At 53.6% G+C, this 19,923-nt stretch overlaps 1 protein-coding gene across 8 annotated transcripts in view; it reads left to right on the plus strand.

The window, feature by feature from the left end:
• The window catches only part of TMCC2 (transmembrane and coiled-coil domain family 2), a 46,470-nt gene extending 28,121 nt beyond the window's left edge, over positions 1–18,349 (plus strand). For 4 of the 8 annotated variants that reach the window (XM_032288947.1, XM_032288950.1, XM_032288949.1 and 1 more), the window contains 3 exons: positions 13,198–14,132; positions 16,145–16,280; positions 16,835–18,349. In XM_032288947.1, coding sequence (XP_032144838.1) covers positions 13,198–14,132; positions 16,145–16,280; positions 16,835–17,146 — 1,383 coding nt within the window. In that variant the 3' untranslated portion in view covers positions 17,147–18,349. Of the gene's footprint in view, positions 1–953; positions 1,464–1,932; positions 2,394–11,840; positions 11,979–13,197; positions 14,133–16,144; positions 16,281–16,834 lie in introns of those variants that run through there. The other 4 variants (XM_032288954.1, XM_032288953.1, XM_032288951.1 and 1 more) reach the window with 4 other exon arrangements.
• Positions 18,350–19,923: the final 1,574 nt, after the last annotated feature.

Here is a 19,923-nt window from a genome sequence, read left to right on the forward strand (position 1 = left end):
GCTGATGGGTAAGTTGCTCTTGGAGTAGAGCTAAAACCTCCCATTAGGGAACTGCCAGGTACCTGTGCTGGGGGCAGCTCTCCCCAGTTCATTTTGGTGGTGCAATGTGGCCTGCAGGAAACTCTTTCTGTTGCTTCTGAGCCCTTCTGATCCCAGGAAGCACAGAGAGAGACCTACCATGCAGAGAGAACCCGAGGGCTCTCAGCTCACTCAGCCCCTCCCCACCTCCTGTCTCCTGCTGTCACTGCCTTCCCTTTCTGTTCCTCTGCTTAATAACAAAAAGTTAAAAATCTTAGCTTGGACTGGGCATGGTGGCTTACACCTGTAATCCTAGAACTTTGGGAGGCTGGGGGAAGCAGATGGTTTGCACCCAGGAGTTCAGGTTCAGCCTGAACATGATGGTGAAACCCCATCTCTACAAAAATTAGCTGGACATGGTGACACACACCAGTAGTCCTGGCTACTCAGGTGGCTGAGGTAGGAAGACTGCTTAAGCCTGGGAGGTTGAGGCTATAGTGAGCCGTGGTCATGCCACTGTACACCAGCCTGGGCAACAGAGTGAGACCCTGTCTCCAAAAAAAAATCCGAGCTTGGTGGGGCCTAGCAGGAAGCGGGCAGAGAAGGCATATCTTGAGTGCGAAAAGACCAAACTGTCTTTTTTGCTACCGGAGATAGAACTGCAATGGATGGACTGCCTTTCATGTCTTTCATGGCAGCTAAAGGAGAGATCACTTCATCATTCTACAATACCACTATTGAGCGAGGATCTGTCTTATGCTAGGCATAAGATCTGATCCCTGCCTTCCTTATCATTTAACAGGGGCATAAGACCTATTTACAAATAACCCTTATGCAGGAACAGTGCTTGGTGCCAACACATAAAGTCAAGACCCAGTACCACAGGAGGGGGATCGTTTACAGAAGTAGGGGAACTGCCAGAAGTGTTCCCTGGCCCTATATAGGTCAGAGCTGGCCCCAGAAATTGGGACCTATGTAATATGCTTTGTCAGGCTTCTGTGCTCACAAACCCCACATCATCGGCCAACCACAAATGTTTGTGTAGTTTCCATGAGCCCAGGGTATGGGGACCCCTGATCTTGGGTGATTTTGGCTGCAAGCCCTGGCACTGGCTTCCAGAGATAGCACTGGGCCCTTATCTCTTCACACCTTCTTGAATTTGGGACTACCAGGTCAACGTGACGTGTGTCGACTCTCAGTATTTAAGCCCGGAGTCCCTCGCCAGGCTCAAGTGGGTACAGAATCCACATCTTTCTGAACGACAGTTCTGCTGTAGGAAGCTGCCATTCGAGAGACCCAGCAGGCCCCAGGACTCAGCTGGCCACCCGGTCACACTGCTCACTGCTCATTGTCCTCAACTGTGGACCTCTGTCCCCCTCTGCTGGCCACTCACAGAATTTCCTGCTGGGACTGTCAAGATGAAGTCCAGGGAAGTAGAGACTGCTGTGAGTTTGCCATCTGTGTTTTATTTTGAGTATTTTTGCCTGGGCAATGCTGGTGGAGACTGGGAAGCAGAAGCTAGTAGCGAAGTGGCCAGTGGTGTCCAGGGCAGAGAGTGGAGTTCTGGGACAGGATCTCAGGGCGGAAGAATTCCCCTGGTAAGGTTAATGGAGTAGAGAAGCTGCCTTGGAAGTGATGGTGCCTTAAGCCAATGGGCAGGGCAGCATGGGGAGGAGGAGAGGACTCTGGGTGGAACTGGCTGTGTTAGATCTGCCAGGGAGCCCCCCTCCAGACTCCAGTCTTCTTGGCTTTGGAGAGCTCCTCCCTATCCTGGAAGGCTGGCTGGGAGGCTCACTTCCATTCCGAATCCATGAGACTGCTCTGTTTGTGAGAGGAGCTTCTGATCATGGGAGGCATTTCTGTGAGATGGGAGGGGCAAGGTGGAGTGCCTGTCTTCAGGGTGGTTGAAGGATGCAGGTGCACATGTCATGTGTCCTCGTGCACATCCCCCCTTGGCACCCCCCCTTACCCCTCCTTGTTGATGCCTGTCACACCTGGGCATCCTTATCCACAACTCACAGTGGAACAGCTGGACTTGGGGAGGGGCACCTCATCAGATCGTGGTCCTCCCGTGCTCGGTGATCCTTCATGTCTCCTGCCAGATGGGAAGGAGCAGCCCGTGAGCCCCAGGGGAGGGGGAAATCTCCCAGAGCAATCCGCCCCTAATCCCCAGGCTGTGCCTCAGTCTGGAGATGGCGGCTGCAGAGCCTGGGAGCTCAGGCACACCTGCTCGCAGGCCCCGGCTTCCTGCAGCAAGCCCAGTGCTGCCCAGGGTCTGTGACCCCGGGGGCCTGACACAGTCCACAGACAGCTGGGGTCTCAGAGCCCCCAGCACCTCATCGCCAGCACGGCTTCGGGAAACAGTGCTCACACAGGTGAGGCCCCTGGTGGATGGAAGGAGAGAATTTCATCGGGCGGCCTGGGGTTGGGGGGTGGGAAGAAGCCTGTTCTGCAGCTAGTCAGGTGGACTGTACTTACACTCTGGTCTCTGAGGGAGCTCTCCTCCAGCTATAGAGAACGGCTTGTGGGTGGGAGAAGGGAGGAGCCTTCGGCTGCCAAATGCTGGGAGAGCCCCTGGGGCTGAGTGTGGGCACCCTGTGCAGGAGGGCAGGGGACCGCTGGCAGAGATGCCTCCAGAAGCCTGTGGCCAAGTGGCACTTCAACTGGGGCCCAGGCACTTAAGTGCAATGTTGTTCCCGGTTGTGGTCGCTTCCGTCTATGGAGAAACAGGGACAGGGACGGAGATTGTGAAGGTCCAGTGAGTGCTGACCCCAGGGAGACAGTGGGAGAGGCCAGAACGAGTAAACGTTTGGGTACTTAAGAGTTCTTAGAGAATTCAGAGGATGGAGAATGGAGAAGGCCCCAAGATGAGAGGGTGGCTTGGGGCCCCAACTGGGATCTGTGGGTGTGAGGAGATGACGAGGGTGCAGGACATTTCCTGGACAAAGGGCTTTGTTCTCCGAAGGGCAGACACTGAGGGGAGGGTGTAGTTTTCATCAGAACTGAGGGCTGGCCCTGATGGAAGGGGCTGGAAGCCAAGGGTTAGATGAGAGGAGTGTTTCCACCAGGACAGGCTCAGGGCAGGAGGAAGAACTTGCTGGCTACAGCAGGTGGCAGATGGAAGCCTCTACCTGGTGTCAGCTGATAATAGGCAGCTTGCCCTCACTGCTTGGAGATGAGTAGGTGCTGCTTGAAAGGATGAGTGAGTGACTTTCCTTGTCTTTTGGTAGTTTGCACCTGAAATCCCGTTGCAGTAAAGCAAAATGCCTTTTAAAGCTCCTGAGGGCTTGCTCTGCCCCTCGAATCCCCTATGTGGCAGCTGGGGCCTTGCTACAGGGGTTTTGTTACCGTACTGTGGCCCTGTTGAACTGACTCAGGTCCATACTGCCCCACATGTGCCCCATTCAGTATCTAAGCACGTGGTGCCTGCCCTCTGGAGAAAAGCCGCTTAGGCTCCCAGGCACCAATTAAACCGATAGGTAGGCTCCTTTTCCTCCCCCACCCCTTTGCCCACCTGGGAGCGCCCGGGTTAGCTGTGATGAGACATAGAGAGCTGGAGTGAGCAGCTTCCTGTTGCCCACGTATCCCCACCAGGAAGGCAGAGAGCCACCAGCCCCACGGGGCTATTCCTGCTGAGTTGGGAAAATGAAATGAGAGAAGCCTCCGACTTCAGGACTAAGAGTTGGAATAATTTTTCCAGCCTGCTCTTGCTGGAATGTTGGTTTGGTATGGAGATGTCAGGTTCCCTCTCTCCCAACTTCACCATAAAGTCATACAGCCTCTTCGGGTTGAAGGATTTTAGCTGGCCATAGGTTTTCCTCTCCATCCTAATCTGGTTGACCTCCCTTTCCATCGGGAACGAGTAGACAAAGGGAATCTGAGTGTTCTTTATCCGGAGAGGGCTGCTGAAATCGGAGTCACGGGGCAGCAGTCAGCAGATTGGAGCATCTCTGCTGAGTCACCCAGGCCTGCCAGCCCCGGGGCCACACTCGCTTGCTGGGCTCTGACCCACTGGAAGCCCAGACCTTGCTCCCAGGAGCAGTGTTCTGCGTGGTCCTCGGCCTGCTTGTCCAGACCCATAGACAAGTGAGGGTTGACACCTGACTCCATTGTTCCCAGGTGACTGGGCTGCTCTGCTTTGCTAAAGGGAAGCATAGGAACCCCCAAACCTTTTTCTTTCTTTTTTTTTTCTTCCATCTAAGAGTGACCTTATATTGTCTTTCCAATTCCTGAGCAGATGGCTAGCATGAGAAGGCCCCTTCCTCCCTGTCAGCCAGCTGTGGGGATCCTAATAGGGGCTCTTTGTGAATCTGGAAAGATGCTGCCTGCCTCGGGAGAGGAGGGTCAGAGGTACAGATCTCTCATGCAGCTGGGAGCACAGGTGTGGAGCACATATTTCTTGCAAGTGGCAGCTGTTTCTGTGGTCCATCTTGAAAATTGCTTAATGCATTTACATTACTGAAGAAAGAGAACTACGATTCACATTTCCCAGCGTACATAGCTAGTGCCCTTCCCCTCCCTCCAGACAGCTTCACTTAAGCCTGGATACTTTCTGTCCCAACAGTGTTTACTGTGTGCCTCCCAGATTTCAGAGATCCAGGCTGCTGGGACACCAGAAGCAGCGGTGTCCCATGTCCAGGGCCGGGTTGACACAAGGACACTGAGTTCAGGCCCCAGGAGGAGGCGGGAGCCCCAGGAAAGCCAGGGCTGGGAAGCCCTGATCCGGCAGCTCCTTATAACCTGGCAGAGAGCCTAATCCAGCTTCATTGAGTGTTGTGAAAGGGGCCAGAGGGACACGTCTCGGGTGCCACCAAGGCCATGTGGAGGGGTTCCCCCAGGTGTGCATTAGGCCGAGGGTAGATCTCACTGGAGCAGGAATAGGGAAAGTTGGGTCTTGGACACTTGAGAGAACATCCCAGCTCTGGCTCATCCAGAACATTCATCAGCACTTCTTAACCCTCAACCTTTGTGTAGCGTGAGATGTATGGCCCTGGCTGGTAGCTCCCTGAGCAGGGGCCAGTCAGGTGTGGATGGGGATCATGACTCTCCCTCCACAGTTCTCCTCGTCTTAGAGCTTGCCCAGCACTTTCACAGGGATTAATCTGGAGTCAGACACCTGTGGAGTGGCCAGCCTGTCTCAGGCAGGAGAGGGGGGTGAGGAGGTCATGGTGTGGGGGCCACAACTCCAGGTGTGGTGCTGGTGGCGGGGCATGGACAGACAGCTGGGTGGCATGGGCCAAACAGGACTTTGTGATGGTTTGGAGAGGGGAACAGTGGTGCCTGTGTAGCCCACCTGTGCCTGGCTCTGGGCTGGGGAACCCTGGGCATTTCTGCGTGCTAGTGACTGGGGGTTGAGTGTCTGTCCTGCTCTTTTTAGTCAACCAGCTGCAGGTCAGGGGGATTGGGAGTGTGTTAGGAAGAGCCGCTGCTCTACTAACATGACACAGGGAGGTGAAGGACCCAGAGACCCTCCCACAGACCGACTCTGTAGTGGGACAGTGGTGGGAGCTTCGGCCCAGGCCAGTGGAGGACCCTGGCCTTCCACACCCAGTTTTCAAACATCTACTCATTAAACACTTTCAGCAGCCCCAAGGAAACCCTGCACCCATTAAGCCGTCACTCCGCATTGCTCTCCCACCCCCACCGCAGCCCCCTGGCAGCCGCTAATCAGCTTTCTGTCTGTGGATTTAACTATTCTGGATATTTCATATAATGGAATCATTCATAATGGCCTTTCTCATCTGGCTTCTTTCACTGAGCATAATGTTTTTGAGGTTCATCCATGTTGGAGCATTATCAGCACTTTGTTTCTTTTATGACCAAATAGTGTCTCGTTACAGGAAATACCACATTTTGTTGACCCGTTCATCAGTTAGTGGACATCTGAGTTGTGTCCACCTTTTGGCTGTTGTGAACATTGCTGCTGTGAGCATCTGTGTACAAATGAGTATTGAATACTCATTTTCGATTCTTTTGGGAATTGAAAATATCTAGGAATAGAATTGCTGGGTCATATAGTAATTCTATGTTAACTTTTGAGGAACTCCCAAACTTTTCCACGTTAGCTGTGTCATTTTAGGTACGTTGCATAAAGCTTCCAATTTGCACACACTCACCAACACACTTTTTTTCTTTTTTTTTTTTTTTTTTTTTTTTTTTTTGAAGCAGGGTCTTGCTCTGTTGCCCAGGCTGGAGTGCAGTGGTGTGATCACGGCTAACTGCAGCCTCGAACTCCTGGGCTCAAGCCATCCTCCAGCCTCACTTTCCTGACAACAGGCATGCACCACCACACCTGGCAGTTTTTAAATTTTTTTGTAGAGACAGGGTCTTGCTGAGTTGCCCAGGCTGGTCTTAAACTCCTGGGTTCAAGTGATCTTCCCATTTTGACTTCCAGAAGCGCTGAGACCACAGGTGTGAGCCGCTGTGTGCAGCCCACTTATTTCCTTTTTAAAAATTATTAGAGGCCAGGCTCAGTGACTCATGCCTGTGGTCTCAGCTACTTAGGAGGCTGAGCGGGGAGGATTGCTTAAGCCTGGGATGTTGAGGCTGCAGTGAGCCATGAGCATACCATTGCACTCCAGCCCGGGCCACAGAGCAAGAACCTATCTCAAAAAAAAAAAAGTATTATAGTCATTCTAAAAGTGTGAAGCATCTCTTAATTTGTTCGAATTTGTTTCAAAGCACCTGCTTTATGCCCTTTACTCGCAGTGATTCATCTCATCATCCTGATGTCTCTTGGAAGTAGGTAGAATTACCCCTTTCCAGATGAGAAAGTCTCAGAGCGGATAATGACATATCCAAGGGCTCTCAGCTGGTGAGTGACAGAGCCAGGATCTAAATCAGTGCCCAACTCCAATGTTAAAGCCATTTCCTTTACCTTTCATGGGCCCTGGGTCCTGTCTCATTGCTGTTCTTTTTGGCAAATCTTTCTCCTTTTCACACCCTCTGTCCTGTTCCAGCATTCTGAACGGCTTTCTCATCTTTTTCTTCTTGTTCACTAATTATCTTTCCTTTGTTAAAGCATAATCCCTCTTTGTACCTCTCCCTATCTGTCTGCCAGCTCCTTGGCTCTCTTTACCTTGATTGCCCTGTCTCCATCGAGACCTGAAAGGGAGCTGTCACCCTGGGTACATGTGCCAGGGAAGGCAGGGCATGGAGAGCTCCCCACCTTCCTCCACACGCCAGCTCCCTCATTTGCTCACAGGAGCAAAGTGAGGTTCTGTGATTGGAGACCCACCAGCAGATCCCAGGCGTTTTAAGCCTCTGTAAAGGACAGGAAAAAGCCGGTGTCCTGCTGCAGGACTCCCAGGCTGGAATCTTGACCCTAGGGTAGAGAAGAGGGGCTGGCAAGAGGACCAGGACCCTGGCCCGTGGCCACTCCTCCACACACCAGGCCCAGGAGTGTCTCTTCTTTCATTCCTGGAGACTTCCCAGCCAGTTCCAACTCTGCTTCTCAGAGTTGTAACTAGATGGCTCAGCCTCTCAGGGATCTGGAGGTCTGGGTTCCCCCCAGGGATAGGGGTAGGTACTAAAGATCCTGGAGGGGAAGGATGGGGGGATGTCTGGTATTTCCTGTTAGCATGCAGGATGTTTCCCTTGTTCTCCAAACTTTGAAATAACCTTTCCTGGGTTTGGTCAGCCTGTGTGTGATGAGGGTAGATCCGAGTGAGATACATGGGAGGTTTGCACCAAAGTGAGGCTACCCCATCGCTGATTTGAGGAGGTCTCAGTGCAGGCTAGGGCTCCAGGCAAACTGCCTACATCCCCGCCTCCTTCTTTGCTTCTCTGATGGTGGGGTGGGGGCTGTGGGATCTACAGAGGAGGCTGGTGTGGGGAGGAAGCTCTTAGATACTTTCCTGAGGTTGGGCTCCAGGCTGCAAGCAGGGATGAGCTCAGTCTCTGGATTAGACTCTTGTGGTGAGTCCATAGTAAAAGTCTCTGGTTGGCAGGGGGAGTTACTTTGAAGGGAATTAATTCAGGTGGAAGTGGTTGCTGAGGTGTTCCAGCCTTGAAAGCAAAAACCACAGACAGAGTCTTAGTGTCTCCCACAGAGTGTTCCCACAAGTCCCCCCCCCCAACACACACAAACCACTTCTTTCCCTGGTTCCCAGGTTTGCACACATGCATGCATGTACACACACACCCTTAAGCACACGAAGAGACTGGGGTGGGCAAGTGAAGTCTGCATGGAGACCAGTGGGATTAAGGGTACCTCCAGTGGGGAAGACTGGAGATTTCGCTGTGCTGGCTTTATAAGTGGTTTTTTTTTTTTTTTTTTTTTTTTTTGAGATGGAGTCTTAATCTGTCGCCCAGGCTGGAGTACAGTGGCGTGATCTTGTCTCACTGCAGCTTCTGCCTCCCGGGTTCAAGCAATTTTCCTGCCTCAGCCTCCCCAGCAGCTGGGATTACAGGCATGTGCCACCATGCCCAGCTAATTTTTTTTGTGCTTTTAGTAGAGATACGGTTTCACTGTGTTGGCCAGGATGATCTTGATCTCCTGACCTCGTGATCCACCTGCTTTGGCTTCCCGAAGTGCTGGGATTATAGGTGTGAGCCACTGTGCCCAGCCTTTTGTTGTTATTGTTGTTGTTGAGAAGGAGTCTCACTTTGTCACCCAGGCTGGAATGCAGTGGCACAATCTCAGCTCACTGCAACCTCTGCCTCCCGGGTTCGAGTGATTCTTCTGCCTCAGCCTCCTGAGTACCTGGAACTACAGGACTGCACCACCACATCCGACTAATTTTTTTTTTGAGACGGAGTTTCACTCTTGTTGCCCAGACTGGAGTGCAATGGCTTGATCTCAGCCCACAGCAACCTCTACCTCCCAGGTTCAAGCGATTCTCCTGCCTCAGCCTCCTGAGTAGCTGGGATTACAGGCATGTAATCCTGATTACATGCCATCACGCCCAGCTAATTTTTTGTATTTTTAGTAGAGATGGGGTTTCTCCACGTTAGTGAGGGTAGTCTCGAACTCCTGACCTCAGGTGATCCTCCTGCCTCGGCCTCCCAAAGTGCTGGGATTACAGGTGTGAACCACTGCGCCTGGCCCCTATATTTTAAAATTTGCATTATTAATATTTTCATCCATGGCTGGTTGAATCCATGGACGTGGAATTCTCAGATACAGAAGGCCAACTGTAATTCTCATCCTAATCCTTTGTCCAAGGCATTTAGAATGTGAGGAAAAGAGAAGAGCCCAGAGCCCATAGGCAAAATATGCCACATTTCTGAAAGGCAGTGGGGCTGAGTCCTCCACAGGGAGGAGAATAAATTGGGGATATATTCTGTGACTAGAGACTGACCCACTCAATCCAGGCATTGCAGACCTTCATGTCACCAAGGAGGTGTCCAGGCCTCCATGGAGGCACGGAAGGAGCTGGTGTACTGCTGCAGGACTCTTAGGCTCCAGTCTGGGTCCTAGGGTAGAGAAGAGGGGTGGGCAAGGGGGCCAGGATTTCAGCCCAGGCCTCTCTGCACCCACCATCAGGCCCCAGCTGTTTTTCCCAGGAGTATCTCTTCTCTCATTAATGGGGATTTCACAACCAGCCTCAACTCTGCTTTTCCATTGGTAAGGCAGAAAGATGCCAAATGAAGGGAGGGGAGGGCGAAGCTGCCAGGAAGGAGCCGTGGCAGATGGAGTTTGCTTTTTCCTGGATAGTCCTGAAGCACTTTTGCTTTTCACAGCATTTCACATCTATTTCTCCTTAGCTCCTCCCACTCCCCCTGAGTCGGTGGGACAGTCTCTCCGTGTGACAAAGATGAGCAAATGGCAGTGATGTAGCCAGACGCAGAGCCCATTTTCTAGATATTCTTTCTCCCAGGAGAGAGTGAAAGAGAGTTGGTCATCTGTGGAAAGGGCAGCAGCTTTATAAGAAAGCTAGGTTCTTTAACATCAAAGGTCGTGTGTTACCTATAAAACTTAATTTTGGACTGGGCACGGTGGCTCACACCTGTAATCCCAGCACTTTGGGAGGCTGAGGTGGGTGGGTCACCTGAGGTCAGGAGTCCAAGAGCAACCTGGACAGCATGGAGAAACTCCGTCTCTACTAAGAGTACAAAAAAATTGGCTAGGCGCGGTGACTCACATCCGTAATCCCAGCATTTTGGGAGGCTGAGGTGGGTGGGTCACCTGAGGTCGGAAGTTCAAGACCAGCCTGACCAACATGGAGAAACTCTGTCTCTACTAAAAATAAATACAAAATTAGACGGGCGTGTTAGCACATGCCTGTAATCTCAGCTACTTGGGAGGCTGAGGCAGGAAAATTGCTTGAACCTGAGAGGTGGAGGTTGTGGTGAGCTGAGATCATGCCATTACACTCCAGCCTGAGCAACAAGAGTGAAACTCCATCTCAAAAAAAAAATAAAAAATTAGCTGGGTATGGTGGCTCATGCCTGTAATCCCAGCTGCTTGGGAGGCTGAGGCAGGAGAATCACTTGAACCTGGGAGGCAGAGGTTGCAGTGAGCTGAGATGGCCCCACTGCACTCCAGCCTGGGTGACAGAGTGAGACTGTCTCCAGAAAGCAAAAAACTTAGTTTTGTGTAGTTATCATACAGAGTAAATTTGTTGGTATAATTTCTGAAATATATTTAGGCCAGCTTAATTGCAGGCAGTTTTTTTCTCCCAGGAGAAGAAAGGGATTATGCTGCCTAGATCCAGACTTGGCATTTACTGGGCGCCTTCTGTATGCTTGGCACTGTGCGGAGTACTTGCCAGACATCATCTTGTATAGCCCTCACAAAAGACCTGAGAGTAGCTGTGATTACCCCCGTTTTATCGGTGAGGACACTGAAGGTCAGGTAAATGGAGAGATGGGCTTTTTGCTGTCACTGCAGGGAACAAGGCAGAAGGAAGCAGCCTAATTGCAGGGTAGGGCTGTAAGTCACACAACTGGGACACTTAGACCTTGGAGCAGATCACCAAAGGAGACTGTGGGGAATGAAAGGTCCGAAATTCTGAGAAGCAGAGTCCTGAAGGTATGAACACCTGCCGGGAGGGCAGAGGGGAGGAGAGAGACCCACAGCAAACGTAAGAGGGAAGTCCCGACTTCAGGAGAGATTAGGGAAGGGGTTGTGGTTGTCCCCAGCATCCCAGGGGGAAGTGTGACCTGGAAAGGGCCCAATGGAAGCCCACAGAGGAACCACCCTCCCCTGGCTCCTGAGCTTGGCAGGGCTGTTGTTTTCAGTCGTGTTTTCCAATAACTTTGCATCTTGGCAGAATCAGGCCAAGTGACTTCTGCCTGTAATCGGCAGTGGCCGTTCCCAGTTCCGGTGCGTGTGACTGGGCCACTTTCTTTGTGTTTAACCCCTTCCCTTACATGTATCTGACCACACCCCTGTCCCCTCCCATATACACTAAGAGCGAATGTTCTGACCCAGCCTTGTTTGGGGTGTGCTGTGTGTAAAAATACATGGGGTTGAGCCATTTCCTGCTGCTTCCGTTGTTGCATGATGATAAGACACTGGGGACTCAGCTGTGGACAGAAAGATCCTCCAACAGGCTGAGGGCAACCAGGTGGCAGGGGAGCAGGGTGCAGGCCTGCCCGCTTTCAGCCCACTGTGCATATCCCATCTTTCCTATCTTCTATGACCCTTCCTTCCTTTCTTTCCCTCCCCCTCATGCTCTCTTAGTCTCTCTTCTCCTCTCCTTGTCTCTCCGACTTTGGTGCCACCCTGATGTGCTCGGGAAGCCTGCCTGCCTGGTGGGGAGTGAAGGGGACTGTCATTTCCTTCCTGTGCATTCACCCTCTGCAAAGCTGGGCGGCTGGTAGCCTCAGGCCCCAAACTGGTCCCTGCTTCCCTTGGCCTGTGAGTTACTTCTGCGGCTTTAGTCCTCGGGGACCTGGCCAGCAGGGTGGGAGTGGGGCATGCTCCTCTCCCAATTCTGGGAGACTGGGAAGGAGTGGGGACTCCCACCATTATGAAGCGGAAAAGGTTACCGATGACTCTGGAGAGCTGGAAGGTAATGGAAGGCCCGGGAGAAGTGTTGGCAGAGGCAGGGTGGCCCGCCGAGCTGTATTAGCGAGGATGGGATGGTGAGGACAGGCAGGCAGAGCGCCAAGTATAGGCGTTGGTCAGCCCCGAGGGAGAGGCCTCCTCAAGGCAGGAGCCTTAAGAGGCAGCTGAGTCAAGAGACAAAGTTAGTCTCATTCCTCAGAAATCCAACCCCATGACTCCGGCGAGGCCTCAGACTTGCTTGGCTCATGTGCTAGAGCTTTAAGAGTTCTGGGGGCTGGGGCTGGGCATGGTGGCTCACACCTGTAATCCCAGTACTTTGGGAGGCCAAGGCAGGCAGATCACTTGAGGTCAGGAGTTTGAGACCAGCCTGGCCAGCACGGTGAAACCCCGTCTCTACTAAAAATACAAAAATTAGCCAGGCATGGTGGTGGATGCCTATTTCTTCTCAGGAGGCTGAGGCAGGAGAACCCCTTGAACCAGGGAGATAGAGAGTGCAGTGAGCCAAGATCACGCTACTGCACTCCAGCCTGGACAACAGAGCAAGACTCTGTCTCAAATAAATAAACAAATAATCAAATAAAGAGGCCAAGTGTGATGGCTCACGCCTGTAATCCCAGCACTTTGGGGGCCAAGGCAGGTGGATTACCTGAGGTTGGGAGTTTGAGACCAGCCTGACCAACATGGAGAAGCCCCATATCTATTAAAAATACAAAATTAGCCAGGCATGGTGGCTCATGCCTGTAATCCCAGCTACTTGGGAGGCTGAGGCAGGAGAATTGCTTGAACCTGGGAGGCAGAAGTTGCCGTGAGCTGAGATCACTCCACTTCACTCCAGCCTGGGCAACAAGAGTGAAACTCTGTCTCAAAAAAATAAAATAAAAATAAGTAAATAAATAAAAGCGTTCTGGGCTGGAGGTTCTGTCATTTCCTGGCCACGTGTCCCTGAACAACTTGCTTGACCCTCCTGGGCCAAAAGAGGGGCAGCTCTGCCTAGACTGCATTTTGGGGGTGCCGTGGGGATTTGGTAGAGAGCAGATGTGAGGGCCCTGTGTAAGTGGCAAGCTAGTGTGCAGCTGTCAGGGAATACTGTTCTTGTGGTGGTTGTCTTCTTTTGGACTCCTGCCTCCATTTTCCAGGTAGAAAAACCAAGTCCAGAGGTGTCCAGGGACACTCCTATGGTCTCAGGGTTTACCCATGCATCCTCTGCCTGCCTCTTTCCCCAGGTCGACAAGGGAGACCTGGTGGCCCTGAGCCTCCCCACCGGCCATGGTGACACTGATGGCCCCATCAGCCTGGACGTGCCGGATGGGGCACCGGACCCCCAGCGGACCAAGGCTGCCATTGACCACCTGCACCAGAAGATCCTGAAGATCACCGAGCAGATCAAGATCGAGCAGGAGGCTCGCGACGACAATGTGGCGGAGTACCTGAAGCTGGCCAACAATGCAGACAAGCAGCAGGTGTCACGGATCAAGCAGGTGTTCGAGAAGAAGAACCAGAAGTCAGCCCAGACCATTGCCCAGCTGCACAAGAAGCTGGAGCACTACCGCCGGCGCCTGAAGGAGATTGAGCAGAACGGGCCATCGAGGCAGCCCAAGGACGTGCTGCGGGACATGCAGCAAGGGCTGAAGGACGTGGGCGCCAATGTGCGCGCGGGCATCAGTGGCTTTGGGGGCGGCGTGGTGGAGGGTGTCAAGGGCAGCCTCTCCGGCCTCTCGCAGGCCACCCACACCGCTGTGGTGTCCAAGCCTCGGGAGTTTGCCAGCCTCATCCGCAACAAGTTTGGCAGTGCTGACAACATCGCCCACCTGAAGGACCCTCTGGAAGATGGGCCCCCGGAGGAGGCAGCCCGGGTGCTGAGCGGCAGCGCCACGCTCGTGTCCAGCCCCAAGTATGGCAGCGACGATGAGTGCTCCAGCGCCAGCGCCAGCTCGGCTGGAGCAGGCAGCAACTCCGGGGCTGGGCCCGGCGGGGCGCTGGGGAGCCCTAAGTCCAATGCACTGTATGGCGCTCCTGGAAACCTGGACGCTCTGCTGGAAGAGCTACGGGAGATCAAGGAGGGACAGTCTCACCTGGAGGACTCCATGGAAGACCTGAAGACTCAGCTGCAGAGGGACTACACCTACATGACACAGTGCCTGCAGGAGGAGCGCTACAGGTAGGTGCCTGCCCAGCCCGTCCTGCAGCCCAGTCGGACCTGGGATGAGGCGAGGAGCACTGGGTTTCAGACCCCGGGTGTAGAGGCAGTCAGGGGAGCATCTGCAGCGTCCTGGCAGCTGGAAGGGGCCAGCAAGAGGCCCTGAAGAGGCTTTTTGCTTTTCTTTTTTTTTTTTTGGAGATGGAATCTGTTGCCCAGGCTGGAGTGCAGTGGTACAATTTCAGCTCACTGCAACCTCCGCCTCCCGGGTTCAAGCAATTCTTCCTCAGCCTCCCAAGTAGCTGGGATTACAGGCATGCATGACCACGCCTGGCTGATATTTTGTATTTCTAGTAGAGACAGGCTTTCTCCACGTTGGCCAGGCTGGTCTCAATCTCCTGACCTCAAATGATCTGCCCGCTTTGGCTTCCCAAAGTGCTGGGATGACAGGCGTGAGCCACCGCACCTGGCCCCCTGAGCAGCCTTTCTGCAGACCGGTCAGGGCAGCTGGAAGATGGAATTGTGGGACCTGTGAAAGGGAGGTTCTGCCTGTCTCAGGATGCTTTGAGCATCCTTACCTGGATTACGTGGTTAGTGTAGAGAAGGGGAAACTGAGGCAGGGACCAGCTACTTTCCTGTCATCTGGAGATACTCTGGAGCCAGATCACCTGGGTCCAAATCTGAGATGTGTTATTTATTGCGTGCCTTGAACAAGCTAGTTAGCATTCTCTGCACCTGGTTTCCTAGTCCCTGAAGTGGGGATGACATGAATCCCTCCTTCTTAGGGTGGTAAAGATATAGTGAGTCCAGACTCGGAAAGCTGAAGCGTGTGAATGTGTAGCTGGGGAAGCTTGAACCTCCAGCCAGAGCTCCTGGGGGCAGCCTGGAACTAGCGTCTCTCAGCGCCTCCTTCTCTGTCTCCCTCCCGCTCTGTGCAGCCCTTTGCTCTGTGCTTCTGCAGCACTTGCTGCTCACTCCCTGGGCTTGGGGGGGATCTTTTCCTTAGCTACCACTTTCCCTTTTTCTCCATATATTTGAAGGTTTAGAAAACGGAAGGGGAACCCCATCTAAAAACTAACCACTCCTCACATAATAGTCATCTTATGCTATTTTGTGCCTTCAGAGCCAGAACTGTGTGCTCTGCATTCATGTATCCCTGATACCCAGACAGCATCTGAGCCCAGGGCTTAAGAGCCCAGGTAGAAGTTGGCCAATCCTTAACTGCTCCCTTCATGAGCTGTGTGATCCTAGGCAGGCTCCTCAGCCTCCATGTCTCAGTCTTCTCCTCTGTAAAATGGAGATGACCCTGGCACCAACCTCATGGGATTGTGGAGAGGATCCTATGAGGTCATGTAGGTAAAATGCTTAGCACAGTGCCTGCACCTAAGAAGTGCTGTGGGCCGGGCATGGTGACTCATGCCTGTAATCTCAGCACTTTTGGAGGCTGAGGTAGGTGGATCACAAGGTCAGGAGTTCAAGACCAGCCTGGCCAATGTGGTGAAAGCCTCTCTACTAAAAATACAAAAAATTAGCTGGGCATGGTGGCGCGTGCCTGTAATCCCAGCTACTCAGGAGGTTGAGGCAGGAGAATTGCCTGAACCTGGGAGGCGGAGGTTGCGGTGAGCCGAGATCGCACCATTGCACTCCAGCCTGGGTAACAAGAGCGAAACTCCGTCTCAAAAAAAAAATACAAAAAATTAGCTGGCCGTGGTGTCCTGCATCTGTAATCCCAGCTGCTCAGGAGGCTCAGGCAGGAGAATCGCCTGAACCTGGGAGGCGGGGGTTGCAGTGAGCCAAAATCGCGCAACTACACTCCAGCCTGGGTGACGGAACAAGACTCCGTCTCAAAAAACAAAAAAAGAAGTGCTGTGTAAATAATAGCTTCTATTGTTGTTGCTGTTAAAATTAGAACAGAGCAGAGCTGGACAAGGCGGGTGGGCTGAGTCATTGTTTACTGAGAGAATGAATGAATCAACCGTGGGAGAGAAGGGAGGCCTGGGGAGCCAGGACTGGTATCACTCTCTCTCCGCCAGGTATGAACGGCTGGAGGAGCAGCTCAACGACCTGACAGAGCTTCACCAGAACGAGATGACGAACCTGAAGCAGGAGCTGGCCAGCATGGAGGAGAAGGTGGCCTATCAGTCTTACGAGAGGGCGCGGGACATCCAGGTATGGCCAGGGCAAGCTTGGGAGGCCCCAGATGTGCTGGTAGAGCTGGCAGCAGCCAGAGGGTTAGGGTTCTTGTCACGTGGGGCATGATGGACACAGGCCAGCCTGTTGGCTGGGGCAGATAGGCATGTGGATGAAGGGGGCAGCATAACAGGGGCGGGGTGGAGACGAGCAAGGCAGGCCTGAGGCGGAGGGCATGCACTGTGCAGAGGCAAGCTGACAGGGCTGGGGCCACCATACCCCCCACCTCTTTGATGGCAGCCTTGCAAATGAATAATTGGAGTTCCTAGGCTCTAGCTGGCCTCAAGAGGGAGCTGGGATTGGGCCAGCTCCTCTCCTTCCCTAGTAATCAAGACCCTCGTTTCCTAGCATCCTACCCGAAGAGACATCCTTAAAGGGCTCTGCTCCCAGCTACAGCTGGTCAACCTCCACCCCTCCTGGCCTTTGGAGAGGGGACTTCATTATAGGCACCTTCTCAGTGGGATAGGTAGGTCTTCAGCCTAGGGGTCCTGCCCATCCGGAGTGCCCACATGCCAACCCCTCTGCCCCCGCAGGAGGCCGTGGAGTCCTGCCTGACCCGGGTCACCAAGCTGGAGCTGCAGCAGCAACAGCAGCAGGTGGTGCAGCTGGAGGGCGTGGAGAATGCCAATGCGCGGGCGCTCCTGGGCAAGTTCATCAACGTGATCCTGGCGCTCATGGCCGTGTTGCTGGTGTTCGTGTCCACCATCGCCAACTTCATCACGCCCCTCATGAAGACACGCCTGCGCATCACCAGCACCGCCCTCCTAGTCCTTGTCCTATTCCTCCTCTGGAAACACTGGGACTCCCTCACCTACCTCCTGGAGCACGTGTTGCTGCCCAGCTGAGTGGCCAGTCACGCCGACCCCGTGCTCTCCGGCCCCCAGCTGGCCACACTTCTCCAGGAGGGACCCTTGGACTTCTCCGTGTGTCCAGTTTGGCCTCCTGCCCAAACTGTCCATTCCAGCAGCTCCTGCCCCCTTCTCTGTACTTGCTTCTGTCTGACACTTTCTCCCTGTTGGCCTGAAGGGAGCTTAGAATGCAGCCCTGGCTGGAGATAGTGGGGGCACCTGTGGCCAAATGGAGCAGAGGTGGACACCAGGACTGGATTGTTTTGATTATTTATAGTTACTCGAGGACTTCTCCCAGCTGACCCTCAGGATACTCCAGGTCAGGAAGGCCGCTACGAATAGGCGAGGGCTCTGCCTCAGCTTTCCTAGGGAGGAGCCCACCTTGGAGACAGCTACGGTTTCCTCTTGTGGAGATGGTGAGGATGAAGGCAGGAGAGTGAGGGAGGAGGCTCTGCTGGCCCCTGATAACACAGGGATGGGAGGGCCCCTAGCCATTGGGCACCTCCAGGGCCAGAAAGCGGGCTCAGAACAGCTAGCGTGGAGCTCAGCCCCCGACTCCTTCTCCCTGTAGAGCTGATTTAAGGCCGCCTTCTGGGGTTGGGCTCTGCCGGCCAGGTAGGTGTGGCTTGAGTTTTCCCTCCTGTTCTTTCTGCCAGTACTGGATCTGCTATGTTCAGGGAGACAGGCCCCAGGGCCCCCTGAGCCTCACCCTAAGCCCTTAGGCCTCTGGGAGTGCTGTTGGGTTCTATTTATTTATTTATTTGTTCCTACCCATTCCCCCATCGTCTTCCCTGCTGAGCACCGGGAGAGGTCCTGCCCCATCCTCTCTCCGAAGCCAGGGCACTTCCATTCCATTTAGTCTCTGGATAATCCTGGCTGGGAGAAGGGGGACCGAGCCACGCAGCCCCACTCTCCCTAAGCCACCCTATAGCCAGGATGGGAGGCGCGTGGCCTCTCTTTTATCCGTCTATTTATTTTGTAAGTGTGTATTCGTGTGGAGGAGGTTGTTGCTCATTTTTTTTAAGGCTCTGGAGTGTTGTGTATGGTTTCTTTCCACATCAAAGCCTCCCATGGGCACTTCCAAGAAGAGAGGGGATTTCTTGGAAAAGGAGAGAAGAATCCCCTAGAGCAGGGAAAGCAGTGCCTGCCAGCTGTTGTGCACCTTCCTGAGAAATAAATATCCTCTAAATTTTCAAACCATTCTGTCTGGTGTTGGTTGATTAGGCTGTGTTTGTGGGAACCACCACATCTCTCCCCACACCAAGCATTCAGGGTTACATAGGCTGGGCCTCCCCTTTGGCCTGAGGCCCTCTTCCTCCAGGATCCAACATGGAACCAGGCCTTGCATCCGAACTCTGGCCTAAGTGCTGTGATAGGAGGAATGATATCTACCCCCATCCAGGCCTTTTGGAGCACTTTCCAGGCGAGGGCAATTAGGAGAGAGATTTCCATAGCTTGGAGCAGATGAGCCGCCAGCGGTCTGAATGACAGCAGCCATACCCAGGTGAGGCCGCGAGAGGGCAGCAGAGTCCTTACTGTAATCCTGTCTCCCGGTGGAAGAAGGCAGCTGCGGAAGGTAGCTTGGCTTTTGCAGAACCGTCAGCTAGAGCACAGAGCACCTGCTCTCCGGGCGCTGGAGCGTGGGCTTGAGCATAGTGACCAGGCTCTCTGTGGCTGCAGCACCCACTCCCAGCAGTTCACACAGATGGGCACCCCAGAAGGCACTGCACTCCCAGCAGTAACCCTGTGGGAGTTAAGGAGAGGCCACCAGAATCTCCCTGCTGGGATGAAGAAGAGATGCTGACTTCCAGCATTGGGAGCAGGAGGGATTGTGGGAAATGCACCCACCCCAGAGACCTGGGCCCTGGCCCATAGTGAGTGGATGGCAGCCAACTGACATCTCCTGCCTGCACCCCAGTCTCCACCTGGGCGATATCGGATGTGTGCAGCAGCTCCCTTCAAAGGGCTCTGACGTTCTGCAGTTCTGTGGGTCTGACAAATCAAAAGTCACCATTGTACTTGTGGTCTCAGGCTCAAGGAGACACCAAGAGTCAGGGACAGTGCCCACACCAGATTGGAGAGAAGGCTGTGCTGGTGTCATGGGGGGATGGCAATGTTGGTTCATCCTAAACCTGTGTACAACGTAGGAGTTTCCCTAGGTGACCTTACTGGGGCCTTCCAATAGTGTCATTCCTGGACCTTGCACTCACCTCCCTTGGGGGCCACAGGTGGCCTAGCGCCCACATTCCTGGGCCCCAGGGGGGAGGTGGCTGCCCCAGGCTGCAGACATTTCCCACATTCCTCCCCAAGGTCAGGTGCCTTCCCTGAATTAAATGTCACTGCTAACCACAGCCCACACCGAAAGGAAGGAGGAAAAAGGGAGGTAGGGTAGCCAGCATTCTCAGCTGATCCAGAGGCTGACAGCGAACAAAGAAGGTAGGGGAAGACTGGCCCCAGCTGCACAGGGTCATCTGCAAAAGGACAGAACACCAGCCTGTGTTTGCCTTATCATGACAACGTGGCTAATAAATCCCTGCCCGTCCCGGACTCTGATGGTCACTGATGCTTCCTTGATTGTGTCTGAGTCTTCTAGCCCTTTGGAGAAAAGGGGGTGCAGCCTGCCTGGTGCCTCACTCCTGTAATCACAACACTTTGGGAGGCCGAGGCAGGTGGATCACCTGAGCTCAGGAATTCGAGACCAGCCTGGCCAGCACGGTGAAACCCCACCTCTACTAAAAATACAAAATTAGCCAGGCATGGTGGTATGTGCCTGT

This window comes from Sapajus apella, unplaced genomic scaffold (assembly GCF_009761245.1).
Source record: "Sapajus apella isolate SASKATOON/1434 unplaced genomic scaffold, GSC_monkey_1.0 scaffold22, whole genome shotgun sequence".
NCBI classification, from domain to species: Eukaryota; Metazoa; Chordata; class Mammalia; order Primates; family Cebidae; genus Sapajus; species Sapajus apella.